Here is a 21500-nt window from a genome sequence, read left to right as displayed (position 1 = left end):
CTGCCAAGTCCTCAGCATGACGCTGGGGCCGTACAAGCGGACTCAGGTGCGGTGGGGGGGGTCGTCTCAAGAGTTTCAGCACGCAGTGGGCTCACTCGCAAGTGGACCCCTGGATCCTACAAGTAGTATCCCAGGGGTACAGATTGGAAATTCGAGACGTCTCCCCCTCGCAGGTTCCTGAAGTCTGCTTTACCAACGTCTCCCTCCGACAGGGAGGCAGTAGTGGAAACAATTCACAAGCTGTATTCCCAGCAGGTGATAATCAAAGTACCCCTCCTACAACAAGGAAAGGGGTATTATTCCACACTATATTGTGGTACTGAAGCCAGACGGCTCGGTGAGACCTATTCTAAATCTGAAATAGTTGAACACTTACATACAAAGGTTCAAATCAAGATGGAGTCACTCAGAGCAGTGATAGCGAACCAGGAAGAAGGGGACTATATGGTGTCCCGGGACATCAGGGATGCTTACCTCCATGTCCCAATTTGCCCTTCTCACCAAGGGTACCTCAGGTTCGTGGTACAGAACTGTCACTATCAGTTTCAGACGCTGCCGGTTGGATTGTCCACGGCACCCCGGGTCCTTACCAAGGTAATGGCCGAAATGATGATTCTTCTTCAAAGAAAATGGACGATCTCCTGATAGGGGCAAGGTCCAGAGAACAGTTGGAGGTCGGAGTAGCACTATCTCAAGTAGTTCTACGACAGCACGGGTGGATTCTAAATATTCCAAAACCGCAGCTGTTTCCGACGACACGTCTGCTGTTCCTAGGGATGATTCTGGACACAGTCCAGAAAAAGGTGTTTCTCCCGGAGAAGAAAGCCAGGGAGTTATCCGAGCTAGTCAGGAACCTCCTAAAACCAGGAAAAGTGTCAGTGCATCATTGCACAAGGGTCCTGGGAAAAATGGTGGCTTCTTACGAAGCGATTCCATTCGGTAGATTTCACGCAAGAACTTTTCAGTGGGATCTGCTGGAAAAATGGTCCGGATCGCATCTTCAGATGCATCAGCGGATAACCCTGTCTCCAAGGACAAGGGTGTTTCTTCTGCGGTGGCTGCAGAGTGCTCATCTACTAAAGGGCCGCAGATTCGGCATTCAGGACTGGGTCCTGGTGACCACGGATGCCAGCCTGAGAGGCTGGGGAGCAGTCACACAGGGAAAAAATTTCCAGGGAGTGTGATCAAGTCTGGAGACTTCTCTCCACATAAATATACTGGAGCTAAGGGCAATTTACAATGTTCTAAGCTTAGCAAGACCTCTGCTTCAAGGTCAGCCGGATTGATCCAGTGGGACAACATCACGGCAGTCGCCCACGTAAACAGACAGGGCGGCACAAGAAGCAGGAGGGCAATGGCAGAAACTGCAAGGATTCTTCGCTGGGCGAAAAATCATGTGATAGCACTGTCAGCAGTGTTCATTCCGGGAGTGGACAACTGGGAAGCAGACTTCCTCAGCAGGCACGACCTCCACCCGGGAGAGTGGGGACTTCATCGGGAAGTATTCCACATGATTGTGAACCGTTGGGAAAGACCAAAGGTGGACATGATGGCGTCCCGCCTGAACAAAAAACTGGACAGGTATTGCGCCAGGTCAAGAGACCCTCAAGCAATATCTGTGGACGTTCTGGTAACACCGTGGGTGTACCAGTCGGTGTATGTGTTCCCTCCTCTGCTTCTCATAACCAAGGTACTGAGAATTATAAGACGTAGAGGAGTAAGAACTATACTCGTGGCTCCGGATTGGCCAAGAAGGACGTGGCACCCGGAACTTCAAGAAATGCTCACAGAGGACTCATGGCCTCTGCCGCTAAGAAGGGACTTGCTTCAGCAAGTACCAGGTCTGTTCCAAGACTTACCGCGGCTGCGTTTGACGGCATGGCGGTGGAACGCCAGATCCTAAGGGAAAAAGGCATTCCAGAAGAGGTCATTCCTACCCTGGTCAAAGCCAGGAAGGAGGTGACCGCAAAACATTATCACCACATGTGGCGAAAATATGTTGCGTGGTGTGAGGCCAGGAAGGCCCCACGAAGAAATTTCAACTCGGTCGATTCCTGCATTTCCTGCAAACAGGAGTGTCTATGGGCCTCAAATTGGGGTCCATTAAGGTTCAAATTTCGGCCCTGTCAATTTTCTTCCAGAAAGAATTGGCTTCAGTTCCTGAAGTCCAGAAGTTTGTCAAGGGAGTATTGCATATACAACCCCCTTTTTGTGCCTCCAGTGGCACTGTGGGATCTCAACGTAGTTCTGGGATTCCTCAAATCACATTTTAAACCGCTCAAATCTGTGGATTTGAAATATCTCACATGAAAAGTGACCATGCTGTTGGCCCTGGCCTCGGCCAGGCGAGTGTCAGAATTGGCGGCTTTGTCTCACAAAAGCCATATCTGATTGTCCATTCGGACAGGGCAGAGCTGCGGACTCGTCCCCAGTTTCTTCCTAAGGTGGTGTCAGCGTTTCACCTGAACCAGCTTATTGTGGTACCTGCGGCTACTAGGGACTTGGAGGACTCCAAGTTGCTAGATGTTGTCAGGGCCCTGAAAATATAGGTTTCCAGGACGGCTGGAGTCAGGAAAACTGACTCGCTGTTATCCTGTATGCACCCAACAAACTGGGTGCTCTTGCTTCTAAGCAGACGATTGCTCGTTGGATTTGTAGCACATTTCAACTTGCACATTCTGTGGCAGGCCTGCCACAGCCTAAATCTGTCAAGGCCCATTCCACAAGGAAGGTGGGCTCATCCTGGGCGGCTGCCCGAGGGGTCTCGGCATTACAACTCTGCCGAGCAGCTACGTGGTCGGGGGAGAACACGTTTGTAAAATTCTACAAATTTGATACCCTGGCTAAAGAGGACCTGGAGTTCTCTCATTCGGTGCTGCAGAGTCATCCGCACTCTCCCGCCCGTTTGGGAGCTTTGGTATAATCCCCATGGTCCTGACGGAGTCCCCAGCATCCACTAGGACGTCAGAGAAAATAAGATTTTACTTACCGATAAATCTATTTCTCGTAGTCCGTAGTGGATGCTGGGCGCCCATCCCAAGTGCGGATTGTCTGCAATACTTGTACATAGTTATTGTTACAAAAATCGGGTTATTATTGTTGTGAGCCATCTTTTCAGAGGCTCCGCTGTTATCATGCTGTTAACTGGGTTCAGATCACAGGTTGTACAGTGTGATTGGTGTGGCTGGTATGAGTCTTACCCGGGATTCAAAATCCTTCCTTATTGTGTACGCTCGTCCGGGCACAGTATCCTAACTGAGGCTTGGAGGAGGGTCATAGGGGGAGGAGCCAGTGCACACCACCTGATCCTAAAGCTTTTACTTTTGTGCCCTGTCTCCTGCGGAGCCGCTAATCCCCATGGTCCTGACGGAGTCCCCAGCATCCACTACGGACTACGAGAAATAGATTTATCGGTAAGTAAAATCTTATTATTTGTATCCAGCAAAAATGTATCAGTCACTGGAAGGCTCCTTAATAGATAGCAGTAGGGGGAGAGCGCTGTGTAGTAAATGGATGCACAGCGGTATGCTACGACCCCTACGTCCCAGCCGCAGCACGTCTTTTGAAAGGTTACTCACAGCCGCCTCTGCTTCCCTCGGGGTGCAGACCGTTTTGCACTCGGTCCTGCTGTTGCTTTATCCCCGGTCAGGTTTCCATTGCGCTGCGTGCGGTAGTGGGATCCGTTCGTGAAAGAGCTCCGGGCACCGGAATCCAAGTAGTGAACGCCCCTCTTACGCGTTTCTCCGCCCACGGGGCCAGCGGTTTCCTCAGAGAGTTATCCCAGCAGTATAACCAGTCCCTTTTTATGCTGGGATCAGCCAATCATTATACTGATTGATTAAATTACACTCTGCTGTTATAAATACATGGAACTTACTTAATATAATTGTTTAAAAGCATTTAAATCATATATAAAAAGTGTCAACAGTTTCTTATGGTGGTACAAACATCATTCAACAATCATATATGCATATGTTCGATTTAAACAAAATAAATCATTTTGATTTAACCTAATTGAACCCAATTATCTAAAACTGACCAGGAGAAAGTCAAATAAATGTTGGAAGCTCATTCTCAAGTGAACTGCTCTCGTGGCTCAGAGGGAATTTCACCAGCTCATAGATTACACAGCCTCCAAAACCACAGGATCAATTCCATCATATACCTAATTTTCTATCAGAATCATATTTCGGATATTTATAGCTTAATTAATTTTTATTATTAGGTTTTCACACCTCCATCATCCACTACAAATATCTCTTCAATGATTCAATAGATACCTGATGATATTTGTATCTCATCATTCCATTGTTATAATGTTAAGAGATTATTCACCCTTTTTTAAAAAGTTATAATTAGGGAATTATTGAATCAAGGTAAAACAGAAAATATATATATATCTAATACGTATACATATATCCTTTTGTCAGGAACAGCAGGGTCCCTAGTGACGTTAATACGTTCCAATGTGTATGAACAGGTACTGAATGACGATTTTGTGGATCTGATCAGGAAACATTATGGTCGACATAAGAAACACTATTCGAGTCGATCTCAGGGAGTAGTAACTGGGCAAAAATAAGATTTTACTTACCGGTAAATCTATTTCTCGTAGTCCGTAGAGGATGCTGGGGACTCCGTAAGGACCATGGGGATAGACGGGCTCCGCAAGAGACATGGGCACTTTAAGAAAGAATTTAGTTCCTTGTGTGCACTGGCTCCTCCCTCTATGCCCCTCCTCCAGACCTCAGTTAGAGAAACTGTGCCCGGAGATGGACAGTACGAGGAAAGGATTTTGTTAATCCAAGGGCAAGATTCATACCAGCCACACCAATCACACCGTATAACTTGTGATAACTACCCAGTTAACAGTATGAAAACAACATATCATCAGTTCAAGACCGATGCAACTATAACATAACCCTTATTGAAGCAATAACTATATACAAGTATTGCAGAAGAAGTCCGCACTTGGGACGGGCGTCCAGCATCCTCTACGGACTACGAGAAATAGATTTACCGGTAAGTAAAATCTTATTTTCTCTAACGTCCTAGAGGATGCTGGGGACTCCGTAAGGACCATGGGGATTATACCAAAGCTCCCAAACGGGTGGGAGAGTGCGGATGACTCTGCAGCACCGATTGAGCAAACATGAGGTCCTCCTCAGCCAGGGTATCAAACTTGTAGAATTTTGCAAAAGTGTTTGAACCCGACCAAGTAGCAGCTCAACACAGCTGTAGTGCTGAGACCCCCCCGGGCAGCCGCCCAAGAAGAGCCCACCTTCCTAGTGGAATGGGCCTTGACCGATTTTGGTAACTGCAAACCAGCCGTAGAATGCGCTTGCTGAATCGTGTTACAAATCCAGCGAGCAATAGTTTGCTTTGAAGCAGGGGCACCAATCTTGTTGGATGCATACAGGACAAACAGCGCTTCAGTTTTCCTGACTCTAGCCGTTCTGGCTACGTAAATTTTCAAAGCCCTGACCACATCAAGTAACTCGGAATCCTCCAAGTCACGAGTAGCCACAGGCACCACAATAGGTTGGTTCACATGAAAAGATGAAACCATACACAAATTAATTAAAAATATTACTGACTTTGATATGCCCTCCTCACCTTTTTACTCTCTTTTAGCTAGACCGATCCCCAACCTCCCACGCCCCACACACAAATTGGTTAATCATATACTTAACACTGCTAAGTGTCAAATCGCAGCACATTGGAAGTCTACAGCTCCCCCTCCCATCCCTGCTACTATTAACGCCATATGGTCAACTTACAGATTGGAACGAATCTCCTCAGTTATACATGACACCCCGACTCAATTTATCCGCGTTTGGTCACCTTGGACCGAATATAACAACGCTGAACCTCCCTTGTCGACCATCTGAAACCATCTGAATTCCCCTAGCATGGTGATACACCCCGACTGGCAACCCCCCCCCCCCCCCCACCTCCCCCCTCACTACTTTTATCTTATGATTACATCTCCGATTTTGTAATTCCTATCCTTCGTCCTACCTCCCCCCTTCTTCTCTCTCCCCCTTTTCTCTTGCTCTCCCTCTCTACACCCTTTCTACCTTCCTGTCTCACTTTCTACATAATCTTTAAAGTTCTGTGTTATCTTTTTCTTCCCTTTCTCCTACATTCTGTTACACATTGTTTCGATCTTTGACTAGTATATTCCTCTTCACATAAACAAAATGTTATGTTTTATTTCAATACTATAATAGGTTACACCTCTACCGATTTCTGGTGTTGTCTACTAGACCGCAGACTCTTTTTACAGTTTAACAGTGTCTTGCTGAGATTCCATAATAAGTCTGCTGTTTTTCTCTTCTTTGCTGTAACCTAATTCTGCATCACCTAATAAAATATTCTTTAAAAAAAAAAAGAAAAGATGAAACCACTTTTGGCAGAAATTGCGAACTGGTCAGCAATTCTGCTCTATCCAAATGGAAAACCAAATAGGGGCTTTTATGTGGCAAAGCCGCTAATTCAGACACTCGCCTAGCCGAAGCCAAGGCTAATAACATGACCACCTTCCACGTGAGATATTTCAACTCCACCGTTTTAAGTGGTTCAAACCAGTGTGACTTTAGGAAACTTAACACCACGTTAAGATCCCAAGGTGCCACCGGAGGCACAAAAGGAGGCTGAATATGCAGCACTCCCTTTACAAAAGTCTGAACTTCTGGGAGAGAAGCCAATTATTTTGAAAGAAAATGGATAGGGCCGAAATCTGGACCTTAATGGAACCTAATTTAAGGCCCAAATTCACTCCAGTTTGTAGGAAGTGAAGGAAACGGCCCGGATGGAATTCTTCCGTAGGAGCATTCTTGGTCTCACACCAAGAAACATATTTTCGCTATATACGGTGATAATGTTTTGCTGTTACTTCCTTCCTAGCCTTTATCAGCGTAGGGATAACCTCAACCGGAATGCCTTTTTCTGCTAGGATCCGGCGTTCAACCGCCATGCCGTCAAACGCAGCCGCGGTAAGTCTTGGAACAGACAGGGTCCCTGTTGCAGCAGGTCCTGTCTTAGAGGAAGAGGCCACGGATCTTCTGTAAGCAGTTCCTGCAGATCTGGATACCAGGTCCGTCTTGGCCAATCTGGAACAATGAGGATTGTTCTCACTCCTTTTCTTCTTATTATCCTCAACACCTTTGGTATGAGAGGAAGAGGAGGAAATACATAGACTGACCGGAACACCCACGGTGTCACTAGGGCGTCTACCGCTACTGCCTGAGGGTCTCTTGACATGGCGCAATACCTCTGTAGCTTTTTGTTGAGGCGGGACGCCATCATGTCTATCTGTGGCAGTTCCCACCGACTCACAATCTGTGCGAAGACTTCTGGATGAAGTCCCTACTCTCCCAGGTGTAGGTCGTGTCTGCTGAGGAAGTCTGCTTCCCAGTTGTCCACTCCAGGAATGAACACTGCTGACAGTGCGCTTACATGATTCTCCCCCCAGCGAAGAAGTCTGGTGGCTTCCGCCATTGCCACTCTGCTCCTTGTGCCGCCTTGGCGGTTTACATGAGCCACTGCGGTGATGTTGTCTGACTGAATCAGAACTGGTTGGTCGCAAAGTAAGGTCTCCGCTTGACGTTGGGTGTTGTATATGGCCCTTAGCTCCAGGATGTTGATGTGAAGACAAGTCTCTTGACTTGACCAAAGACCCTGGAAATTTCTTCCCTGTGTGACTGCTCCCCAACCTCGGAGGCTTGCGTCCGTGGTCACCAGGATCCAGTCCTGAATGCCGAATCTGCGGCCCTCGAGAAGGTGAGCACTCTGCAGCCACCACAGTAGTGACACCCTGGCCCTGGGGGACAGGGTGATCAACCGATGCATCTGAAGATGTGACCCGGACCACTTGTCCAATAGGTCCCATTGGAAAGTCCTCGCATGTAACCTGCCGAAGGGAATGGCCTTGTATGACGCCACCATCTTTCCCAGGACTCGAGTGCAGTGATGCACTGACACCTGTTTTGGTTTCAATAGTTTCTTGACCAGAGTCATGAGTTCCTGGGCCTTCTCTATCGGGAGATAAACCCTCTTCTGGTCCGTGTCCAGAATCATGCCCAAGAAGGGTAGACGAGTCGTAGGAACCAACTGCGACTTTGGAATATTTATAATCCAGCCGTGTTGCTGTAACACTTTCAGTGAAAGAGATACGCTGTTCAGCAACTGCTCTCTTGATCTCGCTTTTATGAGGAGACCGTCCAAGTACGGGATAATTGTGACACCTTGCTTCCGCAGGAGCACCATCATTTCCGCCATTACCTTGGTGAAAATCCTCGGGGCCGTTGAGAGACCAAACGGCAACGTCTGAAATTGGTAATGACAATCCTGTACCGCAAATCTTAGGTACGCCTGATGAGGTGGATAAATGGGGACATGAAGGTACGCATCCTTTATGTCCAGTGACACCATAAAATCCCCCCCTTCCAGGCTTGCGATGACTGCTCTTAGCGATTCCATCTTGAACTTGAACCTTTTCAAGTATAGGTTCAGAGATTTTAAATTCAATATGGGTCTGACTGAACCGTCCGGTTTCGGGACTACAAACATGGTCGAATAATAACCCCTTCCCTGTTGAAGGAGGGGAACCTTGACCACCACCTGCTGAAGATACAATTTTTGTATTGCGTTTAACACTATTTCCCTCTCTTGGGGGGAAGATGGTAGGGCCGATTTGAAATACCGGCGAGGAGGCACCTCTTCGAATTCCAGCTTGTAACCCTGAGACACAATTTCTATTGCCCAAGGATCCACCTGGGAGTGAACCCACATGTGGCTGAAATTCCGAAGACGTGCCCCCACCGGGCCCGACTTCGCCAGTGGAGACCCAGCGTCATGCGGTGGATTTTGCAGAGGCCGGTGAGGACTTCTGTTCCTGGGAACTAGCTGTGTTGTGCAGCTTCTTTCCTCTGCCCCTACCTCTGGCAAGAAAGGACGCACCTCGGACTTTCTTGTTTCTTTGTGAACGAAAGGACTGCATTTGATAATGCGGTGCTCTCTTAGGCTGTGAGGGAACATAAGGCAAAAAATTTGACTTTCCAGCTGTAGCTGTGGAGACCAGGTCCGAGAGACCTTCCCCGAACAATTCCTCACCCCTGTAAGGTAAAACCTCCATATGCCTTTTTGAGTCGGCATCACCTGCCCATTGCCGAGTCCACAGGACCCTTCTGGCAGAAATCGACATAGCGTTTATTCTAGAACCCAGTAGACTAATGTCTCTTTGAGCATCTCTTATATATAGGACAGCGTCTTTTATATGCCCCAGGGTCATTAATACAGTATCCTTATCTAGGGTATCCATCCAATTCCTCAGATAAGGTATCCGTCCATGCCGCTACACCACTACACACCCAGGCCGACGCTATTGCCGGTCTTAGTAAGGTACCTGAATGTGTATAAATGGACTTCAGGGTAACCTCATGTTTGCGGTCAGCAGCATCTTCGAGGGTAGCCGTATCCTGGGACGGCAGGGCTACCTTTTTGGATAAGTGTGTTAAAGCTTTGTCCACCCTAGGGGAGGATTCCCATCGTAGCCTATCCGTTGGCGGGAAAGGATACGCCATAAGAATCCGTTTGGAAACCTGCATTTTCTTATCTGGAGATTCCCAAGCTTTTTCACATAACTCATTCAGTTCGTGTGAGGGGGGAAAAGTTACCTCAGGCTTCTTTCCCTTATACATATACACCCTTGTGTCAGGGACAGGGGTTTCCTCTGTTATGTGCAATACATCATTTATTGCTATAATCATACTTCGAAGGGATTTAGCCAATTTTGGCTGTAACTTTGCATCATCGTAATCGACACTGGAGTCAGAATCCATGTCGGTATCTGTGTCAACAATTTGGGATAGTGGGCGCTTATGAGACCCTGACGGTCCCTGCGACAGAGGGTCAGGCACAGGTTGAGACCCTGACTGTCCCAATGCATCAGCCTTGTCAAATCTTTTATGCAAGAAATTAACATTATCATTTAAAACCTTCCACATATCCATCCAATCAGGTGTCCGCGCCGTCGGCGGAGACACCACATTCATTTGCTCCCGCTCCTCTCCCACATAGCCTTCCTCATCAGACATGTCGACACAAGCGTACCGACACACCACACACACACAGGGAATGTCCTTTCTGAAGACAGTTCCCCCACAAGGCCCTTTGGAGAGACAGAGAGAGAGTATGCCAGCACACACCCCAGCGCTATAATATCCCAGGAATAACACAGTAACTTAATGTTAACCCAGTAGCTGCTGTATGTATAGTTTTTGCGCCTAATTATGTGGCCCCCCCCCCTCTTTTCAACCCTCTTCTACCGTGTATCAGCAGGGGAGAGTCCGGGGAGCTTCCTCTCACCGGAGCTGTGGAGAAAAAATGGCGCTGGTGAGTGCTGAGGGAGAAGCTCCGCCCCCTCGACGGCGGGCTTCTGTCCCGCTTATACAGTAATTTTGGCGGGGGCTCATACATATATACAGTGCCCAGCTGTATATATGTGTACTTTTGCCAACATGAGGTCCCAAATGCTGCCCAGGGCGCCCCCCCCTGCGCCCTGCACCCTTACAGTGACCGGAGTAGGTGAGGTGTGTGGAGCAATGGCGCACAGCTGCAGTGCTGTGCGTTACCTCTAGTGAAGATCATGAAGTCTTCTACCGCCTGTGAAGTCTTCTTTTCTTCTCATACTCACCCGGCTTCTATCTTCCGGCTCTGCGAGGGGGACGGTGGCGCGGCTCTGGGACGGACGGCGAGGGTGAGATCCTGCGTACCAATCCCTCTGGAGCTAATGGTGTCCAGTAGCCTAATAAGCAGGACCTAGCTTCCGAGAGTAGGGCTGCTTCTCTCCCCTCAGTCCCTCGATGCAGGGAGTCTGTTGCCAGCAGAGCTCCCTGAAAATAAAAAAACCTAACAAAATACTTTCTATCAGTAAACTCAGGAGAGCTCACTGAAAAGCACCCAGCTCCTCTGGGCACAGTATCAAACTGAGGTCTGGAGGAGGGGCATAGAGGGAGGAGCCAGTGCACACCAGGAACTAAATTCTTTCTTAAAGTGCCCATGTCTCCTGGGGAGCCCTTCTATCCCCATGGTCCTTACGGAGTCCCCAGCATCCTCTAGGACGTTAGAGAAATAACATTGTTGCGATCCCGAGGGGTCTGAGAGAAATCAATTCTATGAATAGGACTCCCTCCATAAATATTATCACATCTGTGATCGTGCCACAGACCTATGTAACTTTACCATACCTACATATACATATAGGTATAGCTCTTTCTGATATGCATCATATTAACATGTCAAATTTTACCCAGTCAGATATTGTTGGTGCCGACAGGGTCACCCCCCACGTCTGTGTCTCCCATATAGTTTTCTCTTGGGAAAAGTATACCTCTACTGACATGTTGACATTGATTAACATGTACCAAGTACTATTAGGAGTCGACAGCGCCGACATAATCATTCTCTTTGTGGCAGAGCACTCAGCCTCAGATATGCCGACACCCGTGTACCAAACACCCACCGACATTACACTGGCTATAAGGGATAGACCCCAGTACATTCTGTCATGGAAACACATAAGGAGTTTATCAGCTCATATACACAGCGTTCATGATATAGTGCTTTTATTTTTAACTAATATTGCACCAAACAACTGTGTCCCCCCTCGTTTTTCACACTGATCTATACAGTAGTGTTTTGGAAGGACCAGCGTCTCTGTGAGGAGAAAATGGCGCTGGTTAGAGCTGTGAGGGCTAAGCCATGCCCCCTTAATGGCGCGCTTCAGTCCCGCTTATTATTATATTTTTATACTGGCGGGGGTCTGTAATTAGGGGTGGTCTTCTGTATGCCGGCGGTCGGGCTCCCGGCGCTCAGTATACCGGCGCCGGGAGCCCGACCGCCGGCATACCGACACTTATTTTCCCTCGTGGGGGTCCACGACCCCCATAGAGGGAGAATAAAATAGTGTGGCGCGCGTAGCGTGGCGAGCGCAGCGAGCCCGCAAGGGGCTCATTTGCGCTCGCCACACTGTCGGTAAGCCGGCGGTCGGGCTCCCGGCGCCGGTATGCTGGTCGCCGGGAGCCCGACCGCCGGCCAGCCGTAGTGAACCCTGTAATTAGTGCCCAGGCACTTTTTACACTTCTGCCAGTCGCTATTTGAGGATTTATGCTGACCAAGGCGCCCCCCCTGCGCCCTGCACCCTTCAGTGCCATTCTGTATGTGGAAGCATGGCGCGCAGCGCAGCCGCTGCGCGGTACCTCAAAAGCCGCCTTCTGCCGTCACTGAAGTCTTCTGATCTTCTTTTACTCACGCGGCTTCTTTCTTCTGGCTCTGCAAGGGGGGTGACGGCGCGGCTCCGGGAACGAGCAGCTAGGCGTACCAAGTGATCGGACCCTCTGGAGCTAATGGTGTCCAGTAGCCTAAGAAGCAGAGCCTTTGAACTCACAGAAGTAGGTCTGCTTATCTCCCTTCAGTCCCACGATGCAGAGAGCCTGTTGCCAGCAGGTCTCCCTGAAAATAATAAACCTAGCATAAAGTCTTTTCAGAGAAACTCAGTAGAGCTCCCCTAGTGTGTGACCAGTCTCACTGGGCACAGAATCTAAACTGGAGTCTGGAGGAGGGGCATAGAGGGAGGAGCCAGTTCACACCCATTCAAAGTCTTAAAGTGTGCCCATGTCTCCTGCGGATCCCGTCTATACCCCATGATTCTTGAAGCATCCCCAGCAAATGCACCAGATATCTGCAAAAATGCTCACGTACTGCTGAGCGACACTGGAGGAAATCACGCTCTAAGGCAGACTTCCTCCATTTCAAACTTATGCTCTCATCCTTCAGTGCTGCCCTTTCTCTTGCTAAACAGTCATACTTCAAGAACCTCATCTCCTCCCAGTCTTCCAACCCCCGGCGCCTCTTTGCCACTCTCAACTCACTCCTCTGCCCACCTCCACCTCGTCTCCCTTCCTCACTCTCTGCTCTTGATTTTGCCACTTACTTCACATCCAAAATTGACTCCATACGTCAAGACATCACATCACACCAGACCATCAGTAACCAGCTTTCTCCCATCCCTTACCAACCCTCCCCATCCCTCGCACCTACTCTGACATCTTTCTCCCATGCATCTGGAGAGGAAGTCATGGTCCTCATTCGTTCCTGTCCCCTCACCACCTCCCCACTTGACCCTATCCTCTCCCGCCTCCTCCGATACCTCTCTCCTTCTGCTTGTTCCCATCTTTCCCACCTTCTCAATCTGTCCCTCTCATCAGGCACTGTCCCCTCTGCCTTCAAGCATGCATTCATCTCATCTCTCCTATTCTTAAAAAACCTACACTTGATCCAAACACTCTCTCCAACTACTGACCCATCTCTCTCCTCCCTTTTGCCTCCAAACTCCTTGAGCGTATTGTCTACAACCGCCTTACTTCCTTTCTTTCCTCACACTCACTGCTTGACCCATTCCAGTCTGGCTTCCGTCCTCTCCACTCCACTGAAACTGCCTTTACAAAAGTATGCAATGACCTCCATGCTGCTAAATCTAAGGGACACTACTCTATACTTATTCTACTTGATCTCTCTGCTGCTTTTGACACTGTGGACCATCCTCTCCTACTGCAAATTCTTCACTCCATTGGTCTGCGTGACACTGCCCTCTCTTGGCTGTCCTCCTACCTTTCTGACCGTTCTTTCTCTGTCTCCTCTCATGACTCCACCTCTCCCTCACTTCCACTAACTGTAGGGGTACCCCAAGGTTCTGTCCTTGGTCCTCTTCTCTTCTCTCTCTATACGTCCTCACTAGGTAAGCTCATTAGTTCTTTTGGTTTCCAATATCATCTCTATGCTGATGACACCCAAATCTATCTTTCCTCTCCAGACCTCTCCCCTGCTCTCCTCACTCGTATCTCCAACTGTCTCTCTGCTACCTCTTCCTGGATGTCCCAGCGCTTTCTTAAACTTAACATGTCTAAGACAGAGCTGATCATCTTTCCTCCCTCCCGCATAACCTCACCTCCTACAATCTCATTATCTATTGATGGCACTACTATCTCCTCTAGCCCCCAAGTGCGCTGTCTTGGAGTAATCCTTGACTCCTCCCTCTCCTTCAAACCACACATTCAGCACCTCTCACAAACCTGCCATTTTCATCAAAAAAATATTTCCAGGATCAGACCCTTTCTGACCCAGGATGCTACTAAGACTCTTATCCACTCACTGGTCATCTCCAGACTGGACTACTGTAATCTGCTACTGACTGGCATTCCTGACAAATACCTCTCTCCACTCCATCCTATCCTCAATGCTGCTGCCCGGCTCATCTTCCTCACCAAACGTACTACGTCCACCTCTCCTCTCTTACTAGACCTTCACTAGCTCCCCTTCCCTTTCAGAATCCATTTCAAGCTTCTCACACTCGCTTACAAAGCCCTCACCCACTCCTCTCCCATCTACATCTCTGACCTTATCTCCCTTTACACTCCCACCCGTCCTCTTCGCTCTGCTAATGCACGCCGACTCTCTTGCCTACGGATTACTTCCTCCCACTCCTACCTCCAAGATTTTTCACGTGCTGCACCACTTCTTTGGAATTCCCTACCTCTACCCCTCAGACTCTCCACCTCTCTACAAAACTTCAAACGATCTCTCAAGACCCACTTCTTCACCAAACCCAGCCAAATCTCATCCTAACCCTCTGTTCTACGCTCTCTATGTACCCCATCTGTGTCACCCCTGTCTGTCTACCCCTCCCCTTTAGAATGTAAGCTCTCACGAGCAGGACCCTCTTCCCTCATGTGCTTATCTTTTCTTACTTTAATATTCTTCAACTGCACCAAATCCAGCAGTCTTCTGCCACCTGATACTTATTCCAGTGTCATCTGCTGATGTAACTATGTTTATTTACCCTGTACTTGTCCTATACTGTCATCAACTGTAAGTTGCTGTTTTCCTGTTTGATTATTTGTTTATGTATTCTGTAATTGGGCGCGGCGGAACCCTTGTGGCGCCATATAAATAAAGGATAATAATAATAATAATAATCCTCTAGGACGCATGAGAAAATGGTAATACAGACAAGTTGGATACATCCATTAGATAATCTTTGGCTGTACAGCAGCTTTAGGAGCTCCCTGCATGGAGCACAAGTTCTCCTGTATGGGACTGCTGCTTTAAATGTTTATTGAAGAAACAAAACCTTCATTGTGTCCTCTGCCAGAGTCATTGTAATGAATGGACATACACAATCGGCCGAGAACAGCCTGCACCACAGTAGTGTTACCAACAGCAATGAGAATAGTCATTACAAAAGCTTCTTTATGCTATAGCATTGGCAAACATACCTTCAGTGGATTAGGCTGTGGTGTGCTTTGGCAAGGGTCACATGTCCAATGCCAGCAAGGTTAGAAGTACAATTCACCTTAAAATATCCTAGTTATATTAGGCAAGTACTACAGCACAGCACTGGCTTAGAACAGTATGGTAGGAATCATACGGTGTGTTCTAAGGCGGTGGCGGGCGAATCGCTGCCTGGGGCCAATTACAGACCTGTGGCTCACATCAGCGTAACGATGCACAGTGCACTCACTTTAATGTAGCTGGTTAGTCCAGGATAGAAGCTTCTGCTTATCTAACCATACATCAAGTAAAACCCTGTGAGGCTGATGCAGAGCTGCATGCAGGTCTGTTCTGCGGATGGATCATGCAATGGTTTTTATTTGTATGCATCTTGGTTGCAGCTCCACTTGTGACTGAATGGGGGTAACTGGTGGTAAGAAGGTGTACACACGTAGGCTAAGCTGAGTCAGTGCGTGATGCAGGTGTGTAGGTGCAATTATGGGCTATGCAGAGTCGCGCTGATTTTGGATAGGCCCTCCACCTATACCTGGTGTAAGTGTGCGCTGGCCGTGATTCTACGAGCGTATGGATAGGTGCAGTGCCATCACATAAATGCCTGCATCTCAGCATACCGCCAAATATCCACATTGTGGGGCAGATTTATTAAGCTCGGTGAAGTGATAAAGTGGAAGGTGATAAAGGACCAGCCATTCAGATTTTAACTTCCATGTCACAGGTTCGGTTTGAAAAATGACAGTTACCAGCTGATTGGCTGGTCCTTTATCACCTTCCACTTTATCACGTCACCGAGCTTAATAAATCTGCCCCTATGTTCCGTGCATGTAGTGAGAGTGCAATTGCGCCCGACTTGCCGAACGCGGGCACTTCATGCTGCTGTTGTGATACCAAGATTTCATGCTCCTTTGTGAAAGTTATTTGTGGCATTCTGTTATAACGTAGGGACACTCCTAAGTCCCCTAATAAACACCGCGTTGCCAATCACTGGTGTAATCAGATTTAAAGCACCATAACAAGCCCCAGCTCCCTGGTGAGTGGGAATAGGCCAGCACGGACATAATTCAGCTGCCTGCAAGCCCTGTACTGATAAATAAACTTCTACATCCCAGGGCCTGTGTAATGTAAGTGTGGGCAGTCCTGGCAGGAGGAGGGGAGGGGAATACAGAGGAACATCTTACAACGGCACCCAGGAAACACAACAGCACAAAAGGGTCAGGTTCACGTACGGGAAACAAATGTCGCAGGAATAATTGAAAAGAATAATAATTCAATTTGTCTCCAGTTTTCTGCATTATCTGACAATGTGTAAAACAGGTCATAAAGTAAGAACAATGCTGGATCAGGAACAGGTGGCACATGCCGTCTTGTAGGTCTGAGTGACATGACATTTGGTGCTTCTCAGGCAGGCTGCGGGAGGGAGACGCAGTACCAGAAAAGTAACACCTAGCAAGCGGCCTGAGATTCCTGCTTCCTAATGAACTACAAATATAGTGCAGCCTGCAGAAGCTCTGCTCACATGCATCTCATTCCATTTATGTGCAATGTTCTGCAGAAGCTCTGCTCACATTCCATTTCTGTGCAATGTTCTGCAGAAGCTCTGCTCACATGCATCTCATTCCATTTATGTGCAATGTTCTGCAGAAGCTCTGCTCACATTCCATTTCTGTGCAATGTTCTGCAGAAGCTCTGCTCACATGCATCTCATTCCATTTATGTGCAATGTTCTGCAGAAGCTCTGCTCACATGCATCTCATGCCATTTCTGAGCAATGTTCTTAGACAAGCAAGCAATGACATCAGATTAAATGCAACTCATACTGCATATATTGAATAGAGAGCCGTATACAGCATGTGCTATAGTTCTGCACACAGGATAATACAGATAGCAGTGATATAACAGAGGGCGGACAGGGTTCATATATGAGCAATAGTAGATCCACACTGCAGATAAACGTCTGAGCAAACATAACTCATAACTCACCCAAATCATCTTTGTCCAGTGTGATCTCCTGCATTACAGATGGCATGACAAAGGAGAACGTCTTGCGATTGAAGTAATACAAGGTGTATCCCACAAACATGGCACCGAAGATGACTGTCCTGTAGTAGCCATATCCTTGGCCCTGCGTCCCCATCTTGCCTCGTGCCCCGGGGGAGATCCTAGAGACTTACAACCTGCGGTTCATGTAAAGGGTCCAAAGCCCCAAGCCAGTTCCAGCAGAGGTGTGTGTATATATATATATAGATCAGCACAGGTCACATATATGTCACATGGATTGCCAGTGAGAAACCACTCCACAGGGAGAGCCCATTCACTGCTAAATGCAGACAGTCAGAGGAGGGGAAAGGGCTCTGCCAGTCTTCAGGAGTTCTGCTGAGCTGTGAGTTTGTTCCCTGGTCTCTGTCAGGCATTGCTTCTGGGAGAATGATTAACTCGGATGTGTCACACACACATTACCCTGCAGGGACAGAGAAGTAGCCTGTTTACTGACACTTGTAACAGTGAATACACCATCAGTACAATTGGTACAAAGAGTAAGCAGACAAACAACCCAGCTAACCTTGTATATTGAGCCTTTTCCTTAACACAAGTTACTAGGGATGATACCAGCTTTTATTATTGTTTAAACTACTTTTGCCCTTATTTATCAATGAGTGATAAGTTTCACTATGAGTGATAAATTGCACCAGCCAATCAGCTCCTAACTGTCAAACACAGTCTGTGATGTGGCAGTTAGGAGCTGATTGTCTGGTGCAATTTATCACTCACAGTGAAATTTATCACTCATTGATAAATAAGGGCATTTGTCTGCTGAGAGGGTCACACACCCTGTAGGTCGGTATAGCACATAGAGTAATATGAAGATCACTAGCATTAGCCATAAAGAAAAAGCAGGACTAGATCTGGCTATCACTGCTGAATATATCACTTCACAGATACACAAACGATTACCCACAGTTGTTCCAAGCTGGCACGTTCTAGGCCTCCATTGCAACACACTGAAGTTGTGTGGAAAAGAAAAGCAAACAGAAATAGAGGAGAAATGACCTTATGGAACAGACCGGCTGCTATCGTACCATAGAGGTGCACAGATATACACAGACAAGAAGAAACAATCGGTTTATCAGCTGACGAGTGTTTACGTTGCAGTGTACCAGCAGCAGAAGCAGGATGTTTTTTTCCAGGACTATTGTTCATTAATATGTCAGCTATATGAGGACAAATTCCAGGGGATGAGTATGCTTTCCCATTTCACATGTCCCGAGCTGGGGAAACTACAAAACAAAACTTGCATGGGCTTGAGTTCTGACCTTCTGCAAAATGACAGGGACAGGCCAAACCAGATCTGCAGCTCACTAGTATTCCCCCCTCCATAGAGAGAGAGGTGTCCTGCACTAATGAGCAAACAAATAAACCTAATGCACATACTGTAAAAACCAGGTACTGGTTTGGGCTTGCAGAGGCTTGTGGTACTGCAAGAACCAGCATGCCCGTAGCTGCCAGAACAATTCTAAAATAAAATAAAATACACAAACGTGTAAAAAAAAACTATTGCATTAAAATAACTCTCTCCCCTGCCCCTAAAATCCTATTTTAGCTTTTTACTATTCACCTGAAGCCATAGGGAGGCATTGCAAGATGCAAGAAGGGATCCGCACAGGCTTAGCCAAACCAAGTGGCTTGCATCCGATTTGCTACCGCACTGGAAAACCACCCTGATTGGCTGATCTCGCATGGACCTTTCTCTGTAATTTTAGTCCATTCTCGCTATTGGCTCCATTAGGAGCAAGTTGCACCCATCTTATATGTTTTCTTATCCTATTCATTCCCTATGGACTACATCTTGCAGAAGATTCCCTATGGCCTTTTGGTCTCATAAAAGATGAATGGGTTTAACTATGGATATGAGATATCAGATATGTCACTTCGGCCTCATTGCCGGACCATAGTTTGTTGGTTACTCTGCAAAATCCGGTCTCTTTTACCCCCTTTCATCAATGAACTGATCAGTTGCATGATAACAGTTGCCTGGATGTTATTTGTATGGTGGCCCATTCTCAATATAGCTAAAACACTATCAAGAGCAAGAAAGAACAGCAGGGTCACCGTCACTAATACACAGATCTTGCTGGCGTCCACCGACATACAGCTTACATAGGGGTCTATTCATAAAGCAGTGAAAACAGTGGAGAAGTGTGCCTGTGGAAAAGTTGCCCATGGCATCCAATCAGCTGCTCTGTATAATTTGATAGTATGCAAATTTTAAATGTTATTGCAATGCTGATTGGTTGCCATGGGCAACTTCTCCACTGGCTCACTTCTCCACTCTTTTCACTACTTCGTGAATAGACCCCATTAATGTGAAGAAGTGAGCCTGTGGAGAAGTTGACCATGGCAACCAATCAGCATTGCAGTAACATTTAAAATTTGCATACTATCAAATTATACATAGCAGCTGATTGGTTGCCATGGGCAACTTCTCCACTGGCTCACTTCTCCACTCTTTTCACTGCTTCGTGAATAGACCCCATTAATGTGAAGAAGTGAGCCTGTGGAGAAGTTGCCCATGGCAACCAATCAGCATTGCAGTAACATTTAAAATTTGCATACTATCAAATTATACAGAGCAGCTGATTGGTTGCCATGGGCAACTTCTCCACTGGCTCACTTCTCCACTCTTTTCACTGCTTCGTGAATAGACCCTATTAATGTGAAGAAGTGAGCCAGTGGAGAAGTTGCCCACGGCAACCAATCAGCTGATATGTATAATTTTATAGTATGCAAATTATAAATGTTACTGCAATGCTGATTGGTTGCCATGGGTAACTGCTCCACTGGCTCACTTCTCCACACTTTTCACTGCTTCGTAACTAGACCCCCATATGGGGACATGTACTAAGCAGTGATAACAGCGGAGAAGTGAGCCAGTGGAGCAGTTGCCCATGGCAACTAATCAGCTGGTCTGTATACTTTTATAGTATGCAAATTATAAATGTTACGTCAATGCTGATTGGTTGCTATGGGCAATTTCTCCACTGGCTCACTTCTACACTTTTATCACTGCTTAGTACAACTCCTAGTCACTTGCCTTGCCTCACTCCCTTTCAGCCCTGACAGGTGGCAAACCTTAGATAAAATAAAATGTCCTGTGCACATGACGCTGTCTCCATTCTTGTATTGTCTGAGCTTAGCTTCCAAGAAATGCCTTGACTTAGAATGACTGCAAGGTAAGAAACTAAACATTTCTAATCCTTTGGGTGAAAGAGCTGGGGAGAAATCACCAATATTCCTAGAATAACAAAGCCAGCAATTACTTTGCAACATAATAAAAAAAAAAAAATAGGGGCTTGTTTACTGATGAGAGTACAAATCTGTAGTGACCCAAATAGACCAATCAGCTGCGACCGCTAATTCATGTTAGACAATGAATAGCAAATATCATTCGGTGCTCTTGGCTGCCCCTGGTGGCCACTCCTGCAAGCACTGGGAAATAAATACAACACATGACACTAGACTAAATATAAACCAGGCTGAGCTTGCAGGTTTGGGGGGTTGGCAGGCTGCCCTTCTCATATAGCAAAAGGGCAAATGTGAGAAGCTTCTCTGATCATTGTCATAGAAGAAACATTTCTGTAAGCTTATTTAACGTTCTAGAATATAAACAACACTGAAAACACACCTCTTGTGAGAACAATATAGGTAACTCATTGATTTTTAGCAAAATGTGACATTTAGGGCAGGATTCAAATCTTCTCTGCCCCTCCCGCCCGCCAGCAGTATTCAAATGTTACTGCCGATGGGTGCGATATCAGCATTTCAGCTTGCCACCCTCAGGGGTGGCGAGCTGAAATGCGTGAAAAGTGACCCGTTTGGATGCCCAAACGGGACTTTTCACGATCACGCCCATGTCTTTAGTCGGGTTTAGCTGCTTTACGCGGCTAAACCCGTCTCTTATGGGCGCGATCAGCACGAAAACAGGGGTCATTAGAATATTGCTCCGCGATATCCCGTCACTTTAGACGGGAGATCGGGGGCAATAGAAGATTTGAATCCCGCCCTTACAGTCCATTTTTATATACACTATGGGCTGAAACACACACGCCGACTTTTGCCGGCTGGGAAAAAGCCGGATGGCTTTTGCCCGTGCC

At 47.2% G+C, this 21500-nt stretch overlaps 1 protein-coding gene across 6 annotated transcripts in view; it reads right to left on the bottom strand.

The window, feature by feature from the left end:
• The window catches only part of SLC37A4 (solute carrier family 37 member 4), an 83053-nt gene that overhangs the window by 34303 nt on the left and 27250 nt on the right, over window positions 1-21500 (bottom strand). For all 6 annotated transcript variants that reach the window (XM_063943474.1, XM_063943475.1, XM_063943480.1 and 3 more), the window contains one exon: window positions 17332-17809. In XM_063943474.1, coding sequence (XP_063799544.1) covers window positions 17332-17485 — 154 coding nt within the window. In that variant the 5' untranslated portion in view covers window positions 17486-17809. The remainder of the gene's footprint in view (window positions 1-17331; window positions 17810-21500) is intronic.

Source organism: Pseudophryne corroboree, chromosome 10 (assembly GCF_028390025.1).
Source record: "Pseudophryne corroboree isolate aPseCor3 chromosome 10, aPseCor3.hap2, whole genome shotgun sequence".
NCBI classification, from domain to species: domain Eukaryota; kingdom Metazoa; phylum Chordata; class Amphibia; order Anura; family Myobatrachidae; genus Pseudophryne; species Pseudophryne corroboree.
The sequence above is the reverse complement of the archived record's forward strand: the minus strand, read 5'-3'. Positions and strand labels throughout refer to the sequence as shown.